This window comes from Bactrocera dorsalis, chromosome 1 (genome assembly GCF_023373825.1).
Source record: "Bactrocera dorsalis isolate Fly_Bdor chromosome 1, ASM2337382v1, whole genome shotgun sequence".
NCBI classification, from domain to species: Eukaryota; Metazoa; Arthropoda; class Insecta; order Diptera; family Tephritidae; genus Bactrocera; species Bactrocera dorsalis.
The window spans coordinates 19,765,560-19,788,108 of record NC_064303.1 but is presented as its reverse complement, the minus strand read 5'-3'; the positions used below and the strand labels follow the sequence as shown (position 1 = coordinate 19,788,108).

At 36.6% G+C, this 22,549-nt stretch overlaps 1 protein-coding gene across 3 annotated transcripts in view; it reads left to right on the top strand.

Moving 5' to 3' along the window:
• LOC105224077 (limbic system-associated membrane protein) overlaps positions 1–22,549 on the top strand; it is a 112,873-nt gene that overhangs the window by 20,979 nt on the left and 69,345 nt on the right. For all 3 annotated transcript variants that reach the window (XM_049457867.1, XM_049457873.1, XM_049457865.1), the window contains exons 2-3: positions 12,838–13,139; positions 15,273–15,370. In XM_049457867.1, coding sequence (XP_049313824.1) covers positions 13,010–13,139; positions 15,273–15,370 — 228 coding nt within the window. In that variant the 5' untranslated portion in view covers positions 12,838–13,009. The remainder of the gene's footprint in view (positions 1–12,837; positions 13,140–15,272; positions 15,371–22,549) is intronic.

Genomic DNA, 22,549 nt, shown 5'->3' with positions numbered 1-22,549 from the left:
GCATGACAAAACGCATAAAAGTAGGCTATGAATGAAATTATTTAACGAGTGCCATATTATTACCCACATACTTCAAATGGCGTGTATATAAATATGTGAATATGTAAATAAGGGTGTTCTTATTTAACAAGTTAATACTGTTGTGGCAAGTGCTAGCTGAAGTTTCAGTTTTGGCCTAAAAATAAGGATCCAGCGCAAACGAGCTCTTTATTTTAGTGATACTCGGGTACAAAATTTTTTGTACTACAAAAAAGATTCTAATGATTTTTCATAAAAATATTAAAAAAAAAATTATATTCAGTTCAAAGTAAATATCAAATGACCAAGCATTCATTCATTGTGCTTCAAATGGTCGAGCATTATATGTATATTTTGTGTTGCTCATACGGCATGGTGTACTAGACGAGTCATAATATAGTATATTCGCAGCATAAATTCAACTGCTTATAACTTTTAAAGCATTATTTTGATGAAGAAAATTATTAAGACTTTTTTGTACAACGGAAGCTGTGATGTTTGAATATCAGTTTTTCGAAGTTAAAGATTTATTAGCTTTGCATATACAAAGTGTATATACAAAGGATCAAAAATCCTATACTAAATTCATATTTGGGAAAAGTTAAATCATTTAGGCATAGCTCAATTGAAATTGAAAATAAAGCGCTAATCTGCCTAGCTCACTTTATTTTGGAGCAAAAAACTGAAATTTTACTGGCGAAAACACTCAACTCCGGTAAAACAGACACCCTAATGTACATATATGCGTGTAATTATGCGTCTGTGGCACACAAAAAGCAAATCACAGTGTTTTAGAGTTCACGTGCGTGTGTGCTTATTTAAATATTTTGCTTATATATGAATACTCTGCAGCCATATATATTTATATAAAATTATTTATTGATTACTTTTTCGCGCGTTTTCTTTGCCCCGCCCCAAAACACTTTAAAGCGCTACACTTAAGTCAGCGTGTCATTATGAAATGGTGCTTGCTTCAGTTAAGGTGACATATTAAGTGTTTGAAATTCATCAGCGCTATTTAATCCGCTTAATTTTGTAAGCATTTGATTGTGTTGCGCGCGTAATTAGTAAATTAGTTTGCCTCAATTGACGACACAAAACAAATTAATATTTCATAATTACATTGTGCATGCACAATTTAATGGCTCACTACACACACACAAGCACATATACACATACTATCATAAGCGCACACAAACACGGTCAGTCAAAATGTTGCATATTTAAAGCGCAATGCTTAATTGTATACTTATAGCTAATAAAGACACTGGCTAATTATAGATAGTACATAAATTAATGTAAAGTTTAATTTGTAATTCCCTAAGGCTTCAATATTGCTTGCATCAAAACCGATTAGGTATTAAAAGCTCCTGTCATGCAATGACTTTACGTTATTTCAATTCGTTTTCATTCACTTTGCCCCTCAACTGTTCTTAGCATTTAATTTAAAATTAATTTTCCATCAATATGTCAATAGGACTGTCAGCATAAGCTCATCAGATTGTCGCATATACTATTATTGTGTTGTGATTTAGTACATAATTGTGGACCAGCTTTTCAATGGCTTCCTTTTGTAGCTACCGACGAGTAGGCATACTACTGCTCTGCAGTGCTTCTCTTCTCAATATATTGCTATTATGCACTTCAATACAGCATCTTGTTAGAGTTCGACTAACAAGATATGAATTTGGTATAATTTTGAAATTGAAATTTTTTGCTTGACCCAGTTTCTTTGTTCTATTGATGACTTGTGCTTCGAATTCCGGCGACAAATTGAGTAGTTTAAAAATTCTTTGCGCTAACACTCATTCATTTTAGAAATCCTTTTAAAAATAGAAATGCTTTCCGAGAAATTCAGTCACTTCAATATTGTCACTTCATTATTGTCATTTCAATATTGTCACCTCAATATTGTCACTTTAATATTGCCCTTCAAAAAGCGTATTTTGTTTAGTTTTTGAATGCGCTATCTACCTTCTGCTAACTTAACATCCAATCCTTTAAAACACCATTTCCAAAAGGCCAAGAAACACTCAAAAACATTCCACTCAAGCGTCAGAAGTTTGGTTTACGGAAACTCGAGCTCCACATACCTTGCAAACATATCTAAAATAGTTCTCTGTAAGTAAGCTGCACACTAGCAGACAGGTTTGTCTAACCAAACAAAAGCGGGGCTCTCTCAAGCAGTACACCTAGTGTGGTAGTGTGATTTTGGGCACGATATTGTTTGAACATTTTCCGAAAAACTCACTAAGAATCAATTCAGTATAGCGATGCTGAAACGTAGCACAACACAATACTTAAAAAGCAATTTTTCACAGATGTTAACCACTGTTTTTCGAAAAAATTTAGTGATTTTGTAACCAATCATGCTTTCACTTTTTATAAGCGCAAATAATCTTTCTAAATGGTTTTCATTGATTCTTTCGAGAAAAGAAAGAAGCCGCATTTGTGAAATCTTCTCAAATATATGGGTTTTTTAAGCAATTTAAATTTCTCCGAAGATATAAAATCAACAAGAACTGAAACATCAGATTCAGGACAACACCATATCAATAACGTAGGGTCAAGGTAGTTAGATTGGATCTCTGACAATGCACATAGGCATTTAGGAGGCTCATTGTGAAACCACTAAAATCCCTTACTCTGTTACGTTTTCACTGAATCATCTTGTACTTCTGATGTAGTTGATTGTGATCACGACAAAAATCTACTCCCAGGTGCCAATCAAAAAAACATATGTTTCGCTTTGGTCTAGGCGTGTATCACCGGAGATACATTGACACCTGGGGTAGTTTTTTGTCGTAAACACTAGTGATACACTGGCTGCCAACGTGTTAATACAGGAATATGTACAACTCCATCTCCAGACTACGTCAACAGATCCTCAACCGATAGTTGCAATTCCTTACATATACAAAGCTATTCTTCTTAATTTTTTGGAAAAAACTCCTGTTATTATTCCTACTAGAGTTTTTAAGTTATTCATTTAAAATTTAAAAAATCGGCATATTCTGTTCATGCCAAGTTCGTTTGCTTCTTGAGTTAGGAGCTAGCAAGTTATGGATTGACTCCAGTGGGATTCAGCTTTCTCTGTAACACGCTATTCGATTACATATCTTCAAATAGCCCAAGGAATATATATATCCCGGTATGTCGGAGTTTAATTGTAGGGTGGTATCTGCACTGACTAGTTCATCAGTCTCAAAGATACCAGGAAATTCGTTATATCCTGGAACCCATTGCATATTTATGGCTATCTGTATATATCTCTCTTCCGACCTTCTTTTGAATTTCGAATAAATTGCTACAGAGCTCATATCTGGCAATACTATATACATATATATCTTTGAAAGGTCTTGAAATAACCCACAAAACGACGCTATTTTTGAAGCGTATGGTGACTGGTGACGAAAAATAGCTCACATACGACAATATCAAGTGAAACAGTCGCGGTCGAAAGCTGGTGAATCGTCCCAAACAGTGGCCAAGCCGGGATTGACGGCCAGGAAGGTTTTGCTGCATGTTTGGTGGGATTGGAAGGGAATCATCCACTATGAGCTATAATATGGGAGCAATATGGCCAGACGCTTAACTCTACTATCTACTGCGAACAACTGGATCGCTTGAGGCAGACGATCGACCAGAAGCGTCCAGAAATACCCAACAGGAAGGTTGTAGTGTCCCACCAGGACAACACCAGACCACACACTTCGTTGATGACTCGTCAGAAGCTGCGGGAGCTCGGATGGAAGGTTCTATCGCATCCACATTATAGCCCGGACATAGCGCCATGTAATTACCACCTGTTCATGTCCATGGCAAATGCCCTTGTTGGTGTAAAGTCAAAAGAGCGGAACTACTGCAGTTTGGTAGTGGAAAAACGATTCTAGGATCTAATTTTCCTGAAAAGACACCAACTCTCCAGCGATTATCTAGTTTGGACACATTCGTAAAAAACTTATGCTGTGTGCCTCTTTACGCCTCATCTTGAACCCTCTCTTCTCTAGAAGGAAGCCAATTTCGAGGACCAAATTTAATTGTAATTCTAAAGAATATCAAAACTCCGCGGTATTGCGTAGAAGCGGGAATTTTCTAATTATCTTAGAATGCCCCTTATAATAGACGACTAATAGAGCAAATGTCCTCAGTCTATGGGCTGATTTTTCAGGCAGTTGAATACAGAACAAGTCTGTAAATATTAAATAACATTTAGTGTTTGATTTGACGTTTAACGTAAGAAAAAACGACTACAATAACAACCACCCACAAACGTTCTTTGTCAAAAACTATATCGGAAATTTTTATGCCAATCCCATAATGACAGTAACCTTAAATGTTTGATTTCCAAACAACTTGTGAAACGCTTCTTTATATGCTGTAGTGTCTTCAAGTAAAGCTTCGAAGCAACACTCTCATTTAAGCAACTCCGCCTGCCACCGCAACAGCACACACATAGGTTTAATTTACGAAAGGAAAGCAATAGTTTTTCATTTCCGTTTTCGTAATCAGTTTTTCGGTTAAAAGTAGACGTGAGAAGGCGGCATATGCATATAACGGTGAAAACAAGAGCGTGTGTCAGAGAAAAGTGAATACAAATGGAAAAGATCGCTAAGCAATACACACGTTTGTCGGCGCATTTCTTAAGTGAACAGGCATATGCGGCTGCTAGCATTACCTTGGCGTGCACTTTGTGTCCTTTGGATGCCCCAGAGGGCATAGGCATTACACATAAACTTTACAACCATTACTTAAAGCCATTCATATGTGGGATATTCCTTTACTTACTTATATTATATGAATATGTATTCTCAGGTGTCAGTTTGCTCGCTCGTGTAGCGCTCGCCTATCACTCGCTCCCATCTGCCGCCTTTCAACTTTGACGCCGGTTAGCAATTTCCCTTCGACTTTTTTCGAAATATTTTATTTCTTATATGTGCATTTCGATTTTTTTTTTACCCATAAAGTGTAGGTTGTTGCTTTGCACTCAACTTGGCTAACGGTAAAATATTTACGCTTACAATTCGTGGTTGTTTTTAGTGGCGACTGCTGCATTGCACTGGTAATTTTAACACCACATTTTGATGCCATTGCAGTGGCATAAAAACCAAACTACATTAACGAAAGCAACAGCAACAACATATGGTATAACAACAACAACAGCAAGAACAACACATTCAGCAGTTAAGCGCTACGGCAGCCTTGAAGTCTTGAAAGCTTTGCGGGCAAGCAACAACTTGGCGCAAAGTGAATACAACTGTACACCATGCAACATATACAAATATATAGACCTGCAGGCATTATATACATACATATAGGTGTATATGAACATTAGGGTGAATCCAAAACTAACCTGCCGTATTCATGCTTAAAAAAAACCTACATATGCGCAGAGAGAATATTATTCTTTTCGGAACAAGTTTTTAGCTTGCTTTTTAAAGCTGAAAGCTCACCATTTCACATCTAAAAAAAACCTTTTTTATTAAAACGAACATGCCTTTTTAACCGTCTACAAAAAAATGTATTCTATTGCGTATTCATGTAGAGTAAAAATTTTGTGTGGATATATAGGGCCGTCATTAGACCAATCATTATGTATGGAGGACTGGTTTGGTGGTCAGTTAAAGAAAAGAAAATAGCAAAATAATACCTCTATCTATATCGACTGGTAAAATATGGACTGCAGAGTAGAGGCAGGAGTTTTCCTAATGATCTTGCAATCTCTGTTTCTATTCGTCTATCAATTAAGTTAACCTAGATGTATCAGAGAATAATCTCAAGTTTAGATTACAATAGTTACTTTCGGGTAAGGATACGCTCTAAATATGAGTGGAGAACACAGTTAATAAGGGAGGAAGATACTGTCTCTATCTATACCGACGGGTACAAAATGGACTGCGAGCCATCCTGACATATCTGTTTCTGTCTGTCTACCTAACTTAGCCAGTATCTACAAGCGGAAAAACGAGGTATAGAGAAGGCCTGTAGAATTGAAAAATCATGGGAGGACAGAGATAACAACCTTATATGCGGATAGTCATCACTGCTGCTTTTGTCGTGGGCAAAAATTAATTAAAGCTTAGTAAATAATTAAAGGCACTCTTTAAGCTCATTGGCAAGTCAACTCGACTTAACCATAGTTTACATTTTCGGAAACGAAAAGGCAGACGAGTTGGCAAAGCTAGCGTCCACTTTAGATGAATTCGAGACGGAGTTAATATCACGCCGGCTGATAACGATCAAAAGAGAGCTTCATATGCATATGGCTCAGAACAGATGGAAATGAAAAACATCATGCAAGATAATAAAACAGATATGGCTCATGTATGACAAAAACAGAACCAAGAACTTGTTAATAACATAGGTTGAGAAACAGTATATACAAACTTACAGCCATTATAACAAGACGCTGGCCCTTAAGAGAGCATGAGCTAATAACGGGCCTGCCTTATAAGAATATTTGGCGTGGCTACAAGCTAGAAGGGATTTTTCACTTTCTGTGAATGCCCAGCTCTATCACGAAATCAATACAAAATACTAGAAACCCATCAGAAATAAAATATTTAATGTTTGTCCACGAAAAGCATAAAGGACATAAGTAGTTTCATCGAGAGTACCAAATGGTTTGAGAGTAACGTAGAAGGAGTTAGAAAAAGTAGATAGCCCTGCGATAACGCATCAAAATGGCTCATACAGCACTAATTGAGGCCATATAGACAGCAGTCCTACCTACTAAACTAAGCATTATTATAATATTTGATCGAATAGACCATATTCAGCACGCAATGAAGAAAATATAGCAGCCGTAGCTAAGAATGTACACGAAGACTTGGAGCACTTTACGTCAAAATACTGAACCGAAAGTATATAAAATACAGCTTGATCTTGGCAGATCTGAAGCCGCTCGACCTTCCCAAGTGACAACGCTTATCTCTATAGGCTCTTGAAAAGTTCCAAGAATATCCGAAGTTTTCTAGGCAAATTTTGTCCAGTAAAGAGGCCTATTACTAGATCAATGGGTATATAATAAAGCAAAATTGCCACATTTGAGACGAAGAGTAAGCTGAAGAGCTTCAAAAATGTGTGGGCTGTTGGACCAACCATATTTCTTGTGGGGATATATATAATAAGGACAAATCTAACGTGAACGTGGGAACAAACCCGCTTCGATTCCTTCCTTGGAGCAAAACATCACGTGTATCAGTCGAAATACTCGAACGAGTCATCGAAAATTGGACTCAATAAATGGACCATTGGAGACGTAGTCGCGTCTACCATTTGAAAGAGATCAAAAACAATGCTAAATAGTGTTTTTCGAAGGATAATAAATATTCCCCATTGAATTTGAAGTTTCTCTGCGTTTTCTTTAAAAAGATTGGGAACTTCGAAGTGCCCAAAGCCTAGACCGATTCGATTTATGTTTAGCACTAAACATGATAACTTTTATATAGTTTTTCATGAACTAACCTATTTTCACTCTTTGATGGTTCGCTCTGAGCAAGTTTAGTTGATTTAACTATAGTACCTGTAGTTTGTAAAAGATGTTCGTTAGACTTATTTTGGAGCGAGGTCACACCCACTTTAAAAAAGTTTAAAAGTATTTCTCTATCATCATAAGGTAGAGACTTTCATAAACATAAAACTGTCGGGCTGTCTGTATATATACGAACTAGTCCTTCAGGTTTTAAGATATCGTTTTGAAATTTTGCAAACGTCATTTTCCCTTCAATAAGCTGCTCATTTGTCGGTACTGCCCATATCGGACCACTATAACATATAGCTGCCATACAAACTGAACGTTCGGAATTAAGTATGAAAAACTTTTGCATTTGACAAGATGTATTCACAAAATTTGGTATAGATTATTTTCTAAGGCAAGAATATAATCTCCATATAGCTTCCATATAAACTAAGCACATAGTTACTAAATGAAATGCACCCGTAAAGGGTATATTAGCTTCGGTGCAGCCTAAGTTAACGTTTTTTCTTGTTTTTTATAATTTTTTGCCCACCCTAATATTATATATATGTACATAAACAGCCATTTGCAGCATTGTAAAATTTACACAACTTAAACACGCAAATTGGCAGCAAAAGCGTGCAGTAATGCCGCTTTTCTATAATGCGAAGTTGTAATAAAGTAAAAAAAGGACAACAACAACAAGGCATTATAAAACAAAGAGCATGAATTACATTAACTCACTTTGCAATATATGCAGCTGTTGAACAATTTCCCGCTTTTCTCCAATTTTTGTTTGTAATTCCTTCAACTCTCTCCAAACTTTACGGTATCATTTCAGCAAAGCCTTCGCTTTAAACTTGAAACTTTCGCAATTTCAGCGCCACCCTTGGCAACTTGGCATACGGCACGCCTTACTATTTTCCTGTTTACTCTTTTGTTGTGTTTTGCTTTTCGGCGAGTCGTCTATGATTGTCTCGCGGGCTGTTGATTTCTTCGCTACTCTTATTTACCGACTTATTAGCGCTCAATTGTCTGCTAACTTTATTTCAAGTGGCGGTACAATTATTTAAGCAACAGACTTGCCTCCATAGCTGCGAGTAGTTATATAAAAGTATTACTTATTTTATGCAAAAGTTGCACACAGCCTCGAAGGTCAAAGAACGTATGGCTTAATTTGAGGATAAAACATGTAATTATAGTGAAAATTAAGAGTGTTTGTTTGAAGGTTAGAGAAACTGTGAAAGTTTCCATTACAGCGAGACCGCAATACTCTTAACAGGTGCACTTCGTATAGAAAATCTACATACGAGTATATGTATGTATATCCATTTCGAGGTTCCCTAATTTAAAAAAAAAAAAAACAATTTAGAGGCGAACGTTTATTATCATTCGAAAGAACATTCTTTGGTATTTATTTTATGATGATTATCAAGGCACGAATAGAAGCGGGATTACCCGCATAGACTTTGCAGTTTAAAAACCACCACAGGAAAAAGTTTAAAGGTGATATCGACGATTACACGATCAAAACGTGAAATTATCTGCTCACTGAAGTGTTTTCTCAATAAATCCAATGATTGTTGCGATGCATTGGAAGTGGCGCCGTCTCGTTAAAAGGAAATGTCACTGAGATCACGAGCTTCAATTTCTAGCATCAAATAGTCGGTTTTCATTACGTGATAACGGTCGCCATTGACGGTTACGTTCTCACCGTCTTCATTTTTGATAAAATATAAACCAGTGATTCTAACGGCCCACAAACCAAAGCAAACCCTTTTTTTTGTTTCTCGATGAAATGACGGTTCTTGTATCTCTTCAGGTTGCTCTTCGTCCCAAATGCAAATTTTGCTTGTTCATATACCATTGAGCCAGAAATTGCTCTCATCGCTGAACAACCTTTGGCCCGAAAACATCGGATCTTTTTTCGAGACTCCTATGTCACTTAAGAAGGTCGAGCGACTTCAGTTCTTGCACAAGCCTTATTTTGGAAGCTTTCAATTTAAGATCTCGACGTAAACTAAGTCGTACCATACGTCAGTCCGAGTTGCCACCAACGACGCCGAATCGACCATCCACGGTCTTCGTATACACTCTCAGCCACGGCTGCTATATTTTCTTCACTACGTGATGGACGTATTCGATCGAATATTATCCAATAATAAATGCCGAGTCTCAAGAAGGGTGTAGGTGTTGCGTATAGAATGCTCAGTAGGCCGATTATTTTTACCGTAAGTTGATCGTTGTTCAGACAGGTTGTTTTCAATACAAGGACTTGATTTTGATTTTTCGAGACAGACATGTAAATGGGTATATCGAATTCCGAGGTGAACCTACTATAATGACTGGACTATTAGCAACAGCTGCACTATACAATATGGTTATATTGTTATCTCGGAAAGATCTCGTTGTTTAATAAAATAAATAAATAAGAATAATCATCTACGCATTTGTAGAATTGCCACAAATATGGCATAAACAAGTAAGGAAGGGCTAAGTTCGGGTGTAACCGAACATTTTATACTCTCGCATGATAAAGTGATAATCGAGATTTCATTATCCGTCATTTACATATTTTTTTATTTTGCTGTAAAATTAATTAGAATTAAATTCTGTGAGAGATTTATCGATATTTTCGGTGAAAAATTAGGTTAGGTTAGGTTAGGTTAGGCACTGAGTTCTTCGTGTTCGACATAAGGGACCTTGAAAAGTTATATATACATATATATATGTGTAAAGTTTTATTCCGCTATCATCATTTGTTCCTAATGTGTATATTATAAAGAGAAGGCATCAGATGGTATTCAAATAGCGTTATATTGGAAGAAGGCGTGGTTGTGAACCGATTTCACCCATATTTCGTACATGTCATCAGGGTGTTAAGGAAATATTATATACCGAATTTCATTGAAATCGGTAGAGTAGTTCCTGAGATATGGTTTTTGGTCCATAAGTGGGCGACGCCACGCCCATTTTCAATTTTTAAAAAAAGCCTGGGTGCAGCTTCTTTTTGCCATTTCTTCCGTAAAATTTTGTGTTTCTGACGTTTTTTGTTAGTCGGTTAACGCACTTTAAGTGATTTTCAACATAACCTTTGTATGGGAGGTGGGCGTGGTTATTATCCGATTTCTTCCATTTTTGAACTGTATATGGAGATGCCTGAAGGAAACGATTCTGTAGAGTTTGGTTGACATAGCTATAGTAGTTTTCGAGATATGTACAAAAAACTTTTTAGGGGGCGGGGCCACGCCCATTTTTCCAAAAAAAATTACGTTCAAATATGCCCCTCCCTAATGCGATCCTTTGTGCCAAATTTCACTTTAATATCTTTATTTATGGCTTAGTTATGACACTTTATAAGTTTTCGGTTTCCGCCATTTTGTGGGCGTGGCAGTAGGCCGATTTTGCCCATCTTCGAACTTAACCTTCTTATGAAGCCAAGAAATATGTGTTCCAAGTTTCATCATGATATCTCAATTTTTACTCAAGTTACAGCTTGCACGGGCGGACAGACAGACATCCGGATTTCAACTCTACTTGTCACCCTGATCACTTTGATATATAAAGGGTGATTTTTTAAGAGCTTGATAACTTTTTTAAAAAAAAAAACGCATAAAATTTGCAAAATCTCATCGGTTCTTTATTTGAAACGTTAGATTGGTTCATGACATTTACTTTTTGAAGATAATTTCATTTAAATGTTGACCGCGGCTGCGTCTTAGGTGGTTCATTCGGAAAGTCAATTTTGGGCAACTTTTTCGAGGCATTTCGGCCGGAATAGCCCGAATTTCTTCGGAAATGTTGTCTTCCAAAGCTGGAATAGTTGCTGGCTTATTTCTGTAGACTTTAGACTTGACGTAGCCCCACAAAAAATAGTCTAAAGGCGTTAAATCGCATGATCTTGGTGGCCAACTTACGGGTCCATTTCTTGAGATGAATTGTTGTCCGAAGTTTTCCCTCAAAATGGCCATAGAATCGCGAGCTGTGTGGCATGTAGCGCCATCTTGTTGAAACCACATGTCAACCAAGTTCAGTTCTTCCATTTTTGGCAACAAAAAGTTTGTTAGCATCGAACGATAGCGATCGCCATTCACCGTAACGTTGCGTCAACAGCATCTTTGAAAAAATACGGTCCAATGATTCCACCAGCGTACAAACCACACCAAACAGTGCATTTTTCGGGATGCATGGGCAGTTCTTGAACGGCTTCTGGTTGCTCTTCACCCCAAATGCGGCAATTTTGCTTATTTACGTAGCCATTCAACCAGAAATGAGCCTCATCGCTGAACAAAATTTGTCGATAAAAAAGCGGATTTTCACATTTCGAACCGAACACTGATTTTGATAATAAAATTCAATGATTTGCAAGCGTTGCTCGTTAGTAAGTCTATTCATGATGAAATGTCAAAGCATACTGAGCATCTTTCTCTTTGACACCATGTCTGCATGAAAATCCTAACCTCAAAAAAATCACCCTATATCTGACTCTTTTAGTTTTAGGACTTACAAACAACCGTTATGTGAACAAAGCTATAATACTCTCTTTAGCAACTTTGTTGCGAGAGTATAAAAAGAGATGAGGCATTAAGTAGATGAATAAATTAAGTGCTAAATAGAATCAACCGATCATAAGCATTCGGAGAATATACTGTGGAACTGGGCTTGCTTGGTTTAAGAATCGTCGCCGGAGTTACCATAAAATTTAATTTCTCTGGTCAGTACTACTCAGCTTCATTATTGCTCCGTTCATCTTCATACTTATAATGCAAGGGGCGAATCCGCTGATAGTTTATTCTAACAGACTCTGATGCCTAAGAAATTTGGAACTTCCAAAAATGGATGTTTCTACAGTTACAGTTAGGTATACATATGTAATGGAAGGCTTATCCTTCTAATGTAATTTTTTATAGTTAAAGGAAGCTAGTGTTGTGTAAAACAGACTCTGTGCACTTGTTTTTACGACATTAAGCCTAAAGTAAAGCCTATGCTCATCAAAGTGGTATAGCTGCTGTCTTCATTGAGTTTTGTTTGTTTTTATTTTGAACTTTTAAGACATAGAACCAATTACAATTATTTATGGGAAATACGAGTAAAAGCAAGTTTTTTTTGAAGAGGCACAGGGTTGCAACACAAGTGACCATTTGCTTGAACATGTGGTATAGTTTGTTCGATTCACTACTCTTCAAAACTTTGTGGATCAAAACTGCTTGTTTATTTAAAAAATTATGTATAAATTAGTATCATAGTAAAAAAGCTTTACAGCTTTGCTTAAATTTGAAATTTTTGTGCAATATTATCCACAAATCTGTGTATAAAATCATTTAAATAATAATCCATTGCCTTACTTAATTTCATTGCAGCAACAACTACTTATTATAATGAATTTCCCGTGGACTGTATAAACCAACCAATGCTTTCATAAAAATGCTTTAAAAGCAATAAAGCAACGCTTTATTATAAATACTGAGCGAGTAGTCGCTTTCAATGAGATTACTTGTAAATAAACATCCGCGATAAGAACAAACAAATACCATGCCGTCGATACGCGCAGCTTGCTTTACAAAGGTATTGAGGCAGCCAGCGGGCAGCTTATTATTCGTTTTGATATTTATGTGCCATAAAACTGATTTCAGTTTAATTGAAACAGCTGCCGATGTGATAAGTAAGTAATGCAACTTTTCATTCATATAAAATATATTTACTTAAGAGAATATGAAATGCTTAATTAGTAAAATATATATATATATTTAAAGGCTTTTTGGTTATTAACATAAAATAAAATATTGATAGCTTTTATAGTAGATACACCGAAGAAAATTGTGTGAGGAATAGCAGAACTATTTTCTATTGAGTAAAATTGGGATTGAATAAGTCAGTATACGTCTTTGTGACACTATTGGGTAATAAATAATCACAAACGATTGGGTCAAGATCAGTAAATTTGTTTACAACTAGTTTTCTCTTGTAGACCATCAGGTTAGCATTTAGTCTCTTCATTGAACTTGGTCAAATAAAAAGATCCATTTCGTAAGTGGATCGAAGAGAGATGAAGAGCAAAGAAGCCATTTCTTACATGTTCCTTTCCGACTAATGGCGGGATCATGCTGTACTCATCCATTGTTGTAGGGTGCATATTAACAGTCATTTAGAAACATTCCAATGAGAATTGGAGAAATGCTAACGAGATTGGAGTTATTGGCTAAATAAGCCAGTTACGCATGTAGACTGACCAACTGTCTTGAGAACGTGGGTTTATGGTATAAGTATATAGCAGTGCCACCCCCTTAGAATTCTTATACAGTTCCTTATTGTCCTCGTGGTGAGGTGTAAATAACAAAAAACCTGCAGATTAGAAGAAAAAATGAGCAAAGAATTTACTTTAACTCCATTTAGAGAGGTTTGGGATCTATTATTCGATGAGCCTTTAGCTTAAAGGTTGCGTAAAGGAAGCCAACACGGTAGAGCTCATTCAATAGCCATGACTTGGTTAGCTAGTTCAATTCTCCAAGCTTTTTAAACTGCAAAATCTCGTCATAAAACAGACGGGGTTTGAAAAAGCCAGTTTAAGGATTGGTCGAGAAGGGTTAGAATAATTAAAAAATCATTAATTAGTATTTTTTTTTCTTCTGTTAATCACTACCATCACTATATCTTCTTTTACTTGGCAATCTTAAACATAAAGAGCGGAAGTTCACAATAAATCTAACAAAAGAACTTATACATCAATGTTTAGGAGCGTAGCGCTGATATTTAAAAAAATTAAGTATCCCTTCTTGGAAACATCCCCAAAAAGAAACACTACTCTCTCACTACTTTTGTCGCCTCTAGAAGCTTATCTAGTTTATTGCTTTGCATGGACATTTCACTTTACAGGTGACTTTAATTCCGACACTCATGTTGGATAGCCGAAAAGTCTTTTCGTATTCTAATCAAACATCAACTATTTACTTTGATCGAAAGTTATAGTCGTGCCTAGTCGAAAATTACGGGTATTTTTCGGCAATCTTTCGATTCAATTGAATGAATTGCTATCGGTAGTATTCCTCCTTGACGGTTCAGCCGGTTTTAGAAATACACAATGCAGCACGCTCTTCTGATCCCACTAAATGCAGAGCATTACCTTGGTGTCAGTGGTTTTCTATTTTCTTGATGATTTGGGTTTAAGGTTGTCATAACGGATTTGGACATAATCCAATGCAAAAAAAGTTTTTTTTTTTTTAAGAGAGGACTGTATTTGACAAGAGTCTTCAACGAGCAAAGCTTTTAGTTTCCTAACTTCTACATTTTTTTCGACCCAGAACGTTCATCAGCTTCCAAAGTCATAATTTTTAATCGTACAAACCACTTTTGGGAAGTTCACCTTTCGGCATAAGTTTTCTTCATATTAAAGTAAAGAAAAAGAACCCAAGGCTAAAACACGTTTTACGTACGAAGAACGGATATACTAATACATATTCGAGTGAAAATGAATATATTTAAATAATTGACATGTACCTGTACTGAAAAAAACACCTAAAGAGTAGCGTTCCAACACCTTTTGGGAATATCGGAATATGGCATAAAAATCTACTTACGCCATCTCTTTTGAAACCCGAATTTATATGTACTAGTTATTCATCCAATACGTGTATATTTGTGATGTCGGTGCGAGTATCTACCATTAAGTTCCTAAAATATTGTTCTTCTAAATATTTTCCTATATACATTTTATACAATGTTTTATTTTATGTTGAAAATTCCAAATTTTACCAAAGGTATTCAACTTTTTCTCAAATTATATGTCTTGTTCTTTCAGCCGATCCTAAATTCAGTTTTCCAATTGTAAATGTAACAGCCTCTGTGGGGCGTGAAGCCTTTCTGACATGCGTTGTACAGGATTTGGGATCGTTTAAGGTGAGTAAAGTAGAGTAGTGTAATTAAAACTCATGAATGTGAATAGTATTGAAGGAATTATACTATATTTCTAATTTACATTATAAAAACCAGAAAACATGAAAGAAATTGAGAGATATATTTATGTCATCAGTTTTGTTTTGAAAAATCAGGATGCAACGAAGTCAACAGAAGAAAGAGAAAAATTTCAAAATTATTACAGTCTGTTTTATTATAATAAAGCCACCTTATGAGCATTTCTTTTATAATATTCCAGTCAACAATCTCTTTCTAAGAACCAGTAATAATCTGACATCGTATGACGGTCTCATCAACCTTGATACCTTGCCTCCATCAATTATAGATCCTCGTGAAACCGCTCTCCTCATTCCTCACTATAAATTTCAAAGTTATTCGAAACTTTCCGAAGATGTTTAGGAAGATAGTCGAACTTAATACTCGTGTTTAGTTCAAACGACTGAAAGTTTGTTATAATATTTTTTATAATTTCTCATAATTCGGTTCTCTCTCAAAAAAAAAAAACAACTTACTGTGCAAATAATATTTCACAAAACACCCACACTTCAACAAAAGAAGCCCTCAAGTTCATCAAATCACAAATCACCATATTCCTACCATAACTTAAATCACTTAACTTGAAATCACATAACTATATTGCAATAAAGGTGCGAGTAATAAACGTAAAAGTCACAGCTATAATAAGCAATAACAATGAAATAATGAAAGCTCATAAAAAGTAATTGAATTATGAGACGCATTAAGTACTAGATGAGCCAGAAAGTAATCAAAGCTGTGAAAGCCACAATTGCGGTGTTCTAGGTGGTTACATTGATATAGCAGATTATAGTGGGCGCTGTGGCACGCTTGCTTGCTGATTTAGTATGTGATAACCGCAATAAAGTTTTGTTATAATAAAACCAGTTATTTGTCGGTACTTAGAGAACTCCATAGAGTAATATATTTTCACGCACTAAACCACTAGCATGTGACAATTTCATAAGCGTTTTATCGATGAAACGTTTAACCCAAAATTAGGCTTATGACAGTCTCAATCTCATTTAGTAGTATATAGTTGCTTATAACGCTAATATGATACTTAGGCTTTCATTTCTTATCTCACCTATCAGCCTGTCTGTCGGCAGGAATCAAAACAATTTGTCTGCCTCATTAACAATTCCTCATAGGCATTGTTGCTGTGTCGAATTTACCGCAATTTACGCACAACGGTAACACTTTAACAGCACATTAGCCATAATCAACTACTTATGACGCGTACAGCCAACATTTTGTTATTCATATGTGTGCGCAAATGACAGCAGGGAGTCCAGGTGTTTGTTTGAGTGTATTTATTTAACTATTTCTGTGTGTGCGTAAGTGTCGTATTTTAACCGAAGTGGGCATAAATGTATACCGAACTGCTATAAGCGAACACTTAGTGTTAAACAAATGCGAAACAACAACTTGCCCACCCATTCAGCAGACAAACATATATGTATGAAAGGCACATACATACACAGATATGAATCGTATGCTCCTTAAATTTGAATGACAGTCAAAAGCCATGTAGGAATTTTTTTCGATGAATTGTCATAAGAATATGCCGGTACACTTGTTTAAAGAAAATTTGCAAGGCGAATTGTTAAGTATTTCGCAACACTTAAGCGGTATATGTAACATGGTTTTCTTCGAATAAAAAAAAGCTTTTTTTCAACAATTTTTTTCTCATATAAAAAATTTAATATTTTATTATAAATTTTTATTGTTAAATATACCATTAATAAAGAAATTCTGAAATTTTTGGAACAAAATATTTTAAACTCGACCATTGCGACGCCATTTCAGTGATTCCTCGGAAAAATGAAGTGCTTGCGTTGGCAGAATAACTCCTTACAGGATAATCTAAAGTGAAAAAATACGTGTTTTAGTTAAAACCTGAACTTAGAACTTGGGAGAAGGAAAAAAACTGAAAATTGGATACTTGGCAGACATTTTTACAAAAAAAAAATAAAATTTGAGTGAAAATTTCGCGATATTTTTTTTTTGTCAAATAGTTGTAATCATTCGTCCAAATTTTTAAGAATTGTAGCTCAAAGACCAGTGCAACATTTCATGCAGATCGGTTGATTGGTTCTCAAGAAATCTTGCCAGCCGACTTCAAAAACACTGTTCCAAGAAAAAAGCGTTTAAACACGGCGTATTTAGCTTAGCTAGCCTCGAGCGCACAAGTTCTCAAGGCTGTATATGCGAAGCTTGAAAATTTAAGACAATATGTAAGAAGTATTGTAGAATTTAATAAGACAATAAAAAAATCGTTTTTTTTGAAACCCGTAAACCCATGTAATCCCTTAAAAAAGATTGTAAGACGAATAATCAAGTATTTCGAAACAACTCAGCTGACTTTTTCGAAAGAAAGCAAAAAGGTTAGCTCTTCGGCCTCAGTAAGGCCAGTCTTTCTAACCGTATTATTTACAAATTTTAAGGTAGCAATAGACGCTGTTTTGTACAAGCCACTAAGGATCCCTTTCTGGGGAAGGCTCAAGCACTTAGAAGATTCCATTCTTACTGATATCTCGCTGAGCTGGTAGAAATCAAAACACAACATTAATTCAAGCCTTCAAATTAAGGGGTTATATAGTATAGTTTTATTTATGAAACTATTTTGTTGTATATATTTCGATTGTATAAATATTCAAAAATTACTTCTCTATAGACTAAAGTACCGCCTTAAGTTAGGTAAAACTAGTAGGCCAATGAGCCACGCATAGGTCACTTTTGTTCCTTTGTGTTACCAAATGGAGTTCAGGTACTAGGTCCATGAGGAGTAATCATTCCTTAGGATGCCTGCCCTTGACATGAATTTTAACAGACTCTGTGGGCTCACCATCGATACCTCCTCCAGCGTATCATACCGTGGTGACGGCAGATGCTTACAGTGAAAACAAGAGTTTCTCATTCTTTCGCTGTTGCCTTGCACTTGACATGTTCTGCAGTCTTCTTTAACTGTCAGTCCCATTCTGCGGGCATGTGTTTCCATCAGACAGTGATCAGTTAGTATTCTTATCATATGCTGTGTACTTCCGATCTACCGTTTCGCACATGACTTTTGCACCCTGGTAGCTCATTCCATCGGGTTTTAATTTTCTTTAGCATGCTTTTGTTGAGGTCCTCGTATGGACAATGCATTCATTGGTTTTTTTCGGGCGTTAGCCATACATCATTATTGGTAATCTCGTCAACTATTTCACTGAACTTTATGCTTTGAAGTGAAGTTGCTTCTGACAATACTTTCTACTGCTACCCTGCTTCCCAATACACTTCTGGCCGATATGCGATATGACGTTGCTGCTTGGTTTTCTACGTAGCTGATGATTCTGGAATTGCCTGCAAGTGCATTAGAGACCAGCTCCGCGGCTTTCGCAATAGTAAACACCTCAGCTTGATATACTGCAGTGGTGCGTTAACTTAAATAGCACCGCCTTAATGAAATATTAATATATTAATGGAAGTCTTTACAACTGAAAATATTGAAATTGCTTTTTTAAAATAAAGTAATGAAATATTTTAAACTTTTTTCTATGAAGAGTTTCCTTATTTGACGATTTTAATCGGACACTTTCATCTAACTACAAAAACCATGGAAAAATTCTTCCAATTTCTAGTATCAAAGACAAAACATAATATCAAAAATCCCCACAGGGTCACATTTCAATTAAATGCTTATAAATATGCACACATATATACGTAGTTTACACATACTCTTATATTAAGTGCACATTCGTAACCACTCCACCCTTCCACTCCACTAACCGCAAGATAACGCATTCAATTTACCAACTCCAACTCTCACCCATATAACCATTAAATTTCGGCTTGTACAGCAACAACAAAACAAAAATAAGTAATAATGAGCGAATATACTCGACTGTTATACTCGTGTAAATACAAATTGTTAAGCTTGCGGGTGAAGATACAACTTGCCGTAGTGCTACGCCGCATAAGTGGATATGTTGTTGGTATTTTGTTTTCATAAATGATTTTCTTCAATTAAGCCTTAAAAAGATAATCGAGCAGGCTCATGGGTGTAATTACTTATTTTATGGCGCTTAACGGTATACGGGCGAATGGCAGCGCCCTGCCACAGCGCAACAATGACCGTTTGCTGTATAAGTATAAGTATGTGTATAACGGTAGTGTTTCCTATAACCGTTGATGGAAAAAATATTTTTTGTGTTTCTTAGCTGTTTGTACGTGTGGAGTTTTATTGTTTATTAAGAGTTTGTTATGCTTGAGGTGGTTGTTCTTGTTGTTGTGGCTGTTGCTTTTGTTTGTCATTATTATTTGATGCTTTTTCATATTTCATTCATGCCACATAATCACTACCGCATAAGTGCCGCGCCACCCTTCTTGTGTGTTAACCAATGAAGCTTCAACTCTGCTGCTTCTCCTTCTTCCTTTCCCCTTCTTCTACCGTTTTCTCTTTGCTGTTTTGTTATAATTGCTTGTTGCTTTTGTTATTGTGGTGTATATTTATTTATTGTGCTTATTATATTTTCTTGCTCTTCATACACGCTTTGTTGTGGTATTGCTGTTGTTTTTGTTTCATTAATTTCTTCCTTACCTGTACAATTACTAACTTCCTGTTGTCGTGCGTTTTACTTCCGTTTTGTTATCACTTTTTTCTTAGCTTTTATCGAGTGAGAAGAAGTGTGGTTTTATTTTATCATCACAAAAACACAACATGTTTGTTGCTTATTATAGTCTTATGCTTCATTTGTTCAATTCATTGTGGCGAGTTCCACTCGAGATATTTTGGGAAGCTCAGCACAATGCTACTTACATGAAGTGGATCTTCACTCTTTGTGGTTTTAATAGCTTAAGTTCTTCTACTGAAATTTTTATACGCTCGCAACATGTTTCTACAAGGCTAAATAGTTTTGTTCACCTAACGGTTGTAGGAATCACCTAAAATATATAGTTATCAATACTAATATTTGAAGGAGAAGAGGTTTAACTGTTGCTGTGTTTGAACTGAAAAGTCTCCGAAACCACTTGACAGATTTGAAAAATTCTCTCACCGTTGACAAATTGTACTCCCTTTGTTGAACTAGGCTAAATAATTTTTTCAAAAAAGTTAAGGGGTAGTATGCCTCGGCCTTGAAACCTTCAATTTTCGTAGAATTTTCGAGCAGTACCTCTGTCGGCCAGCTTGTCAAGCTCTTCGTGCTCACGCATTTCGGCCTCTTTCTTTTTCTGTCTACAAACGCGTCTCGCTACCCTCTCAACTCTCGATATCTATCCCATCCCGCACGTATTGTGGTTGATTGTAACGTTGAGAGGTAGGCAGCCTGTTTTCTCTCCACTGCGGCACGGCACTCCTGGTCGAACCAGTTATTATTGTGCATTTTCCGAAAAGCAATGGTTTCGTTTGTATTTGTAAGTAAAGAGCTTGAAATGTCGTCCCACAGTTCCTTTATACCAATTTGTTGACAAGTGCTCTCAGACAGCAGGAGTACAAGTCGAGTAGAAAATCGTTTGGCTGTCCGTTATCGAACCTTTCTTGTGTTTGTTGATGAGCGTTTTTGCTGCACAGAGGAGCATCTGAATCTTGGACGCAGCAAGTTAGTGGTTCGAGTCGATGTTAGGACTTCGGAGCGTATGCACGTCTGAATCACTAGAGACGTTTCTTCCGTCTATCACAAGATGATCGATCTGGTTGGTATCTTTTCGATCCGGAGACAGCCAGGTGGATTGATGAATTTTTCTATGCTGAAATCTTGTACTATAGACAACCACATTTCGGGGCCCCGCGAAGTCGAACAACCCATTTGAGTATGTTTCCTTGCGGGCGCTGAATTTACCGACTGTTGTGACAAGGAGTATTCTTTTCCCACCCTGGCGTTAAAATCGCTTTTGAAACCGTGGCAGCAGCTCTCATCGGTGGGCTCCAAGCGCTCATAGAAGGCATTTTTGGTCATATCGTCCTTCTCTTCCTTCGGGGCGTGGGCGCAAATCAGCTAGACGTTCATCCACCGGTGTAAATGACAGTATTCGGCGACGGAGTCTCTCTCCTCCCACAAATTCCACACCGAATTTGCACTCCTTTATATGGACACCGTAGTAAATGCCACAAGGACCCACTCGCCTCAATCCATGTCTCGTCCATCGCATTTCTGAGACGGCAACGATGTCAGACCTCACTCTATCGAGGACATCAACCAGCTGGGCAGCGACACCTTCCCAATTAAGGTACCAGAGATTCCAGATGCATGTCCTCAATCCATAGTCCTTATTTCGTTTGCCATGGTCGTTATCAAAAGGGGGGTCTCTCATACGAGGCTGGTTGTTATATTTCATTGGGGCTATTTTTTTACTTGGCGGGTTCCAAACCCAGCGCATAACCCTATGTAGGGGATGTTTCGCCTTCTCACTTTAGCTCGCCTTCAAACGGATGTTCTTAGGCTACCCAGAGAATACTTGGTCAAAGACCGGAAGTCATGAGCTGCTTGAACCATATGCAAATCGTTTCTAACCACTCCCAAGTGAATGGCGATCAGAGAACTTTCCTCACTTGCATGACTCCGCATGACTGCATCCTCCCTACACATGACTTCATCCCCAAGTTTTGCCTACACCTAAAAGTATTTTCCTGCTTGTGATCCTTGCATATTGCGGGGTTATAAAATTTTCGGTTTCTTGCGAACTTAGCACCTCCTTATTATTTAATGTTTATGTGAGACAAAAGTGTTTTTATATTTATTTGTTTTTTAAAAAGACTTGACTTTAGAATAGCATCTCTTATCTGCGTTGTCTGTCGGCTGTTCGCTAAAGCTTACCAAATAATATCACCAGTTCGAGGATTAAATTGTTTTGCCTTAAGGGTAATAATCTTTATTCATACTCCAGCGACATACAAAGCCGCTTCATATTATAAAAGTACTGTAAATCACAGTGTTCTTATTATGATTTTAGTTGTTTTAAGTTGTTTTCTCAACACCCAGCGATTATTCTTACTTTACCCTTAACATGTCTCATTTCCACCTCTGTATTCACTATTCATATGTACTTTTCTTCACACTCGTTCGACATCACATTTATTATTATTCTTCTTTTCAATACTCCAACTCCTCTACATTTCAGGCATTGGTTTTGTTTATCATAACAACTGCCTTCTCCACATTT